Source organism: Chiloscyllium plagiosum, chromosome 6 (assembly GCF_004010195.1).
Source record: "Chiloscyllium plagiosum isolate BGI_BamShark_2017 chromosome 6, ASM401019v2, whole genome shotgun sequence".
NCBI classification, from domain to species: Eukaryota; Metazoa; Chordata; class Chondrichthyes; order Orectolobiformes; family Hemiscylliidae; genus Chiloscyllium; species Chiloscyllium plagiosum.
Genome location: NC_057715.1, coordinates 81110006 through 81117231, shown reverse-complemented (window position 1 = coordinate 81117231; position 7226 = coordinate 81110006). Strand labels below are relative to the sequence as shown.

Sequence of the window (7226 nt, the reverse complement as noted above, 5' to 3'; positions counted from 1 at the left end):
GTGGGGAAGGAGATGAAGGTGATAGGTCAGGGAGGAGAGGGTGGAGTGGATAGGTGGAAAAGGAGCTGGGCTGGTCGGACAAGTCCGGACAGGTCAGGGGATCAAGTTGTCAGAGATGGTCCAGGTAAATTTAAGGTCAGGGTGGAATGTGTTGGTGAAGTTGATGAATTGCTCAACCTCCTCGCAGGAGCACGAGGTGGCGCCAATGCAGTCATCAATGTAGCGGAGGAAGAGGTGGGGAGTGGTGCCGGTGTAATTACGCTTATTACCACCTCAAAGAACACAATATTAAACACATCAGGCATGACTTCCCCTTCAGGAAGCTAAGCTGACTCTGCATGCTGTATTTCAAAATGCTCTATCACCTCTTTTATGCAAGACTTTAACATTTTCTAATAACAAATGTTAACCTAACTGGCCTACATTGCCTGTTTTTGGTCTTTTTCCAATACAGGTATTATTTTGGCAGTTTTCCAATCTTCTGTGAGTCTTCCCAAAGCTAAGATCTCTAGTAGATCTCCATTAACTCTAAATAGTTTCTTTAAAATAGTAGGATGTGATCCATTAGGTAAAGAGTACTTATTAGGTTTCTCCCATGTATCTCTTTAGTCCCTTCAAATACTTATCTTTAAACACTAAATAATCAAAGTTATTTTTGAATATCCAACAAATGCTCTTAATTTAGTAAGTTGTAATTCTAAATAAAAAAGTTAATGTCTGATGAACAATGTTATCTGAGAATGAGAAGACTCTAATTTATTGATAAAATAATGATTTTATAAACTTCATAAATCCTGAAGACAATTCGAGTTCAGCTGAGAAAAAAAAAGAGATGCTTTCAAAGCTTTTCATCTTGCACTCAGAGACAGATGGAAGAATCAAATTTCGAAGGGAGGCATAACCATTACAACAGTAAGCAGTGAAAAATGGTTGACAAGTTGATGCTGATTTGTTCAGATATTGGAAAATGCACCAAGATTGTCACCCACATGTTAAATTAAAGTGAATATGTATGTTCCTTCTTCCTTTATCACGTATGAATAGTTTCTAGCAAAAGTGAGGAATGTTCTGAGCACAACTGAGAACCTTAAATTGGTATGTTGTGCAATCCTTTACACAAAGTACAATATTATAAACAAATAATGCCAATTGCAGAACCACATCTAACATTACATCTGACATTCAGGTTTCTAAGCATGAATTAGTCAAGTGTAGTCAGTACTGTACCGATACTAAACAGTTTGAGCATATTGGAACATATGGTTTACAAAACAGTCATTGCAGTGGTGCTGCAGTTCACTCAACATATCACATTACTGGGTGGTGGCAGAATCTCTTTTTGGAAATGGTAGTATCTGGTTAATGGAAAATTCTACTCGTGCTCGTGAATAGTAACATAAAACATATAGCTTCACTTATTATTCAGATTTCTGAGATACACCTTATCCTTCTTGGGCAATTTGCAACGGAGTAGGCATTTTGCATATGCAGAAGTAGCAGCCCTACACAGATTCATGAGCCTGGCTCAGAGAATGTAATATTTTTTTTTGTTTTTTCAGAATCCCTACAGCATGATTCTACAGCAAAATCTCTACACCATTCGCCCATCGAGTCCATACCGACCCTCCAAAAAACATCCCACCCAGACTCCCTATTTCTCATGGCTAACCCACCTAACCTGCATATCATTGGCATGGGGGAGGAAACGGGTGGAAACCCACACAGACACAGGGAGAACGTGCAAACTCCACACAGACAGTTGGCAGAGAGTGGAATTGAACCCGGGTCCCTGGGGCTGTGAGGCAGCAGAGCTAACCACCGAGCCAATATACTGCCTGATTTGGGTAGACATTAGCCTATTGGAATCTTCAATGTGCTCTACTTCAACACTGAGCTTGCCAAATGAACAAACATGATTGTGCTCGATTTATGAGACAGTAAATAAATAGTCACACAAAGACAGTCCCATTAGTCCAACTCACTCATGCTGCTCAAGTTTCCCAAACTAAACTAGGTCTGGCCCATATCCTTTCAAACCCTTCTTGTTCATGAACTTGTCCAGACATCTTTCAAATGTTCTAAATGTATCTGCATCTACCACTTCCTCAAGACAGTTCATTCCACACAAGAACCACCCTCTGTTTAAAAAGTCACCCCTCAAGTCCCTTTTAAATCTTTCTCCTCTCACTTTAAAATGTATGCCCTCTACCCTAGGAAAAAGATCTTTGCTATTCAACTTATCTATGCCCCTCACGATTTTATAAAAACTTCTTTTAAACCCATCAACCTCCCATGCTCGTGAAAATAAAATCGCAGCCTCTCCTTAGAACTCAAACCCTCCCGTCCCAGCAATATGCTTGTAAATCATTTCTGAAGCCTCTCCAATTTAATAATACCGTCTTATAGCAAATTGTAGCAATTCCAATGTGATTCTGTTCGCCGAGCTGGAAGTTTTTGTTGCAAACATTTCGTCCCCTGGCTAGGTGACATCATCAGTGCTTGGGAGCCTCCTGCGAAGCGCTTCTTTGATGTTTCCTCCGGTGTTTATAGTGGTCTGTCCCTGCCGCTTCCGGTTGTCAGTTTCAGCTGTGCGCTGTAGTGGTTGGTATATTGGGTCCAGATCGATGTGTTTGTTGGAATTTGTGGATGAATGCCATCTCGTTCTGGTGAGTTGTTGTCTGAGCATGGCTGTTGGTTTGTGTGCTGTTATGAGTCCTAGGGGTGGCAGTAGTCTGGCTGTCAGTTCCGAGATGCTCCTGATGTATGGTAGTATGGTAGGACGAAACGTTTGCAACAAAAACTTCCAGCTCGGCGAACAGAACCACAACAACGAGCACCCGAGCCACAAATCTTCGCACAAACTTTGAATTCCAATGTGAGTTGCTCAATTAGCACATCAAGAACTATTTCAAAAGAAAATGTTTTGGGTGTAGAAAATTCTTATATGCAGCAGTATTTTTAAAATAATAGCAATATTTAAGTTCAGTGGACTGAGTTCAAACCCTTTCTATTGATAACAAATCCAATCATCTAAGATATACTGTAACATCGTATGGTTCTACTTGATAGGTTGAAACTGACATTTTAGAACTTGGCTTTCAGCCAACCATCTGCCCAAAGTCCTAAGTGGTCTGTCCAATCTGTTTCTTCTCCAACAGCATTGTCAGGTTTCTTAGGTCCATAAAAGGCATAATGCTTCTGCTCTTTTTTTTGGACAACTACAATATTGAATATTTTTCAATTTTGTGACACTATTGCTGCAATTTACAAGCCTAATGAAATACCATTTTCAACTTTAAAGGTGTTATTTCCCAATCCTGTCCAACCTCTTATCTTTTTACTGCAGCTTGATGGGCAAAAGTGTAAGACTAACCTGACAATATCCAACATTTGACAATAGGCACTCTAAATAATTATAAAGTCTAACTACAAGCTAAAAATGTTAGCACCATGTACCTGCATCAAGTTATTCCTTTACGGGAATCCAGTGAAGATTAATTGATTGATTTAAATGAGTTCAGAGAGTGATGCTGCAGAATTGAAATAAGAGGTTTCCTTGGAAAGACATTTCAGACTGGTCAAGTGAAGAAAGATGTGCCAAAAGCCTTTTGAAGTAAAAAACTTGTAAAACTGCAATTTTGACATGCAAATTAATTTACGTGCATGTGAAAATTATGAGCAGCAGTAAGCTGCTTGTTACCTGCTCCATCATTTGATGCTGATTGGATTATAGCTGCTTCTCTCATGACTATCCACACCATAAAAGCACAATACACTACCCAAGTGGCAATTTTCTATTTCCTCAATGAATGGATAAAGTGCAGGTAAATTTGCATAATGAGTGTCTGGTCAGTAAAGTAATTATTCTCAACTTTTGGGGTAGAACTCATTAAAATACAGCAAGACAAACCATGTGAAAGTTGTTTTATTTTAATCCAAATTATCATATTTCTTGAAATACAATTCAATTTTCTTCCGATCCAAAACTTACAATCTTCAAATACATTGGAATTTTAGTGACTATTTCACTGCAGTTTTGAAACAAATGTTATAAATAAATGTGTAGTCACAATGAAAACAATTTTCATTAGATCTGGCCTTCAAAAGTCACTGAAAAATGAATGCAGGACCTCATGCAAATACATACACACAACAAAATTCAGGACATCCCGTGGCATCTCATCCAAATCAGCAAATCTCAATTTCCCTTCTCTCTAACAAAAGGCATTCATTCAATAGCAGTATCCCTTAGCTTACAAAAATAGACATTGACTATGTGTTAAAGGAAAGTCACCACTACTAAAGCTTTCTTCAAAGTACCTTAACAACTCATCAAAAGTAAGACATTCAATTCTTTTTGCTGCGAAGACAAATATTGGGCAGTACCTACTGTATAAAAAAAGTGCAATGATTAAAGGAAATAATAGCTGTAAATTTCCATATTAAAACATATACATTGCTGACTTTACACAAATGAATTTTGCAGTTATGCAGACATCTGCAGCACCCATGGTTCAAATTCACTTACATAGCAGCTGTTCTTAGATACATTTGTGATCAATTCCTGAAGTAGAAAACAGATACAACTATGCATATGAAATTATCCAGGTACACAATCCATCTTGCTTTACTTTCAAAAATATAATCTTCAATTGTTAAAACTGATCATTATCAGAATCCTTTTAGAAACAAAGGAATTTCTGGTTAAAGCTCCCCGGCTGAAATATAAACGTTCTATTTGTTGGTATTTTTATATCTACAACTATTAAAAAAACATTTTTAGGACATAGAACCACATGAATCATGCCTAATTTAAGAAAATATATTCCCTTTCCCACACTGACAATTCCCTATCTTTTGCCTCGTTTATTTCCAGCTGGAGGTTTCTTCAGTTGCAGAAGCTGTGTCCCTAGATTATTGGGGAAGGCTGATGTGGAAGGATTGGACACACCAAAAGTCAGGCCAGCAGATGCTGTGATCCCAGGATTATTGAAGTTAAATCCAGATGTGGTTGAGCTGCCAAAGCCTTGCACAAGGAAAACAAAAACAAAAACTACTCATGAAGTAATTGACAACATCCATGCAAATATTAACAGGTTTAAAGTAGGTTCCTTGTCTCCATCCTGGCTTTTGCTAAACTGCAAGTGTTAAATAACTACAAATGCAATCATTACACTTAATAAAATTTGTCTTAGCAATACAGAAAGGGGATTTTGATTTTAAAAAGGAAACACATTGCTAATAGAGTGTAAAAAACACATAGATCTAATGCCAGTATTCCATGGATCTGGTTTTATTTCAAGTTTTGAATACTCAAGATAATGACCCTGATTTTTCATTCACTTCTCTTGCCACGCAAATGATTGGCGCATTGAGTTATGTAATCAGACTGTCCAAGAGGCCAATCATATTAATGAAGTGTCAAATGCAGCCAGGAGGTGAAAAGCACCAAACCCAAATCATTTTTTAAAAGAAGTTTTATATGGAACAAAATAAAGATTACAACACACGTACGCTGGAGACGGAAGCTGAAATATTATGAAAAAATCTTTAGAATTTAAAAATCCAGTAATTTATGGTAATTGAGACATTTAACAGCATGGCACAAATATAATGTTTTTGGAGAAAACAATCTTCAGCAATGGCCATTATTCAGAGTTTCATATAAATTCAGACAATGTGTGCAATTCATTAACATAAGTTTAAACATAACTAAGAAAACATTGCTACAAATAAAAGACTTAATATTTACTAGTATCAATAGTACTAGTATTGATGAAGATTGAATAGAGGATAATGTTGAAGATGATAGAAGATAACCATCAAGGGAAAAAAATTGACAGTACACCATTGCAGGAAAAAAGGAGCGCAACAAGAAAAGATATTGATTAGAAGCTCCAAACCAATGGGAGGATAACACATCACTGGCTAGGCCAGCATATACTGTCCAACCCATGGCCCAGAGGTCATTATTAAGAGCCAACCACATTGCTGTAGATCTGGAGTCACATGCAGGCCAGATCAGATAAGAATGGCAGACTTTCCTTCTTAAAGGAAAGCCAATGATCCAGAGGTGTTTTGAATGACAATCATATTTAATTCAGACTTTGATAGAATTAAAATTTCATCATTACTACCATGTGGGATTCATATTAGTGTCCTCAAATTACCTTGGAATTCTGAAGTCTTAGTTGCATAATATTACCACTAAATCACTGCCTTCCGTCAGTCATAGGAGCAAAATTAGGCCATGTGGCCCATCAAGTCTGCTCCTCCATTTGATCATGATTGATATGTTTCTCAACTCCATTCTCCTGTCTTTGCCCTGTAACTCTTGATCCCCATACCAATCGAGAATCTATTTTTGTCTTAAATACAATGACTTGGCCTCCACAACCTTAAGGCAACAAGTTCCACAGATTATCCACCCTCTGACTTCCCAAAGTTTTGAATTTTTAGAGAACAGCAGCATGTGACTTAGAACGTGTTTGTGTGTAAACTACACAAAAGGCAGGCCTTAAAACTGCATCTCCTCCCCCAACATTCAGGGGAATGTGCTTTAAAAAGTCACAAAAACTTGTGCACTGTTTGTTCTCTGTTTCAGCAAGAAGCCTCCCAAATTCTCCACTGTAAGCACTAAACAGCAAATGCTGGGAAACCAAATATCATCATACATCTGTAAAAGGAGGTTATGTTAAACATATTTACTTCAAATGTGAAGACAACTGATAGAATGCAGAAAACAAAATCAGAAGAATAGTCCCATGGATGAAAAACTTCAGTTATGTGGATGGATTTTGAAGTTGGGACTTCCTTGAAGAAGAAGAAAAGGTTGAGAGAAGATTTGGTGAAGGTATTCAAGATCATGGGAGGTCTGGACAGAGTAGATGGGGAAGAAACCTGTTAAATCGGTGTCCCTAATGGGAAAAGGTAATTGGCAGAAGCAATGGAGACATAAAGAGAAATGCTTTCACAGAGTAAGTGGTTAAGGTTTGGAATGTGCACTCAAGGCATTAAAGGAATTAGATTATCCAAAAAGGATGAATATGCACGTTTACAGGGAGAAGGCGAGGTAAATGGCAAAAACACTGCTCATTTAGGCAGACATGATGGGCCAAATGGTCTACCGTGCTGTAATTATTTTGAAAACAACAAAATAACATCCCTGACCAGGAGCATTGAATCCTATTTAGATGCAAAATGAGCATCAAGAAGAAAATCAAGGA

General features: G+C 37.7%; 1 protein-coding gene across 2 annotated transcripts in view; it reads right to left on the bottom strand.

Moving 5' to 3' along the window:
• Positions 1–3907: 3907 nt before the first annotated feature.
• The window catches only part of nup58 (nucleoporin 58), a 62255-nt gene continuing 58936 nt past the window's right edge, over positions 3908–7226 (bottom strand). For both annotated transcript variants that reach the window (XM_043691975.1, XM_043691976.1), the window contains one exon: positions 3908–5026. In XM_043691975.1, coding sequence (XP_043547910.1) covers positions 4851–5026 — 176 coding nt within the window. In that variant the 3' untranslated portion in view covers positions 3908–4850. The remainder of the gene's footprint in view (positions 5027–7226) is intronic.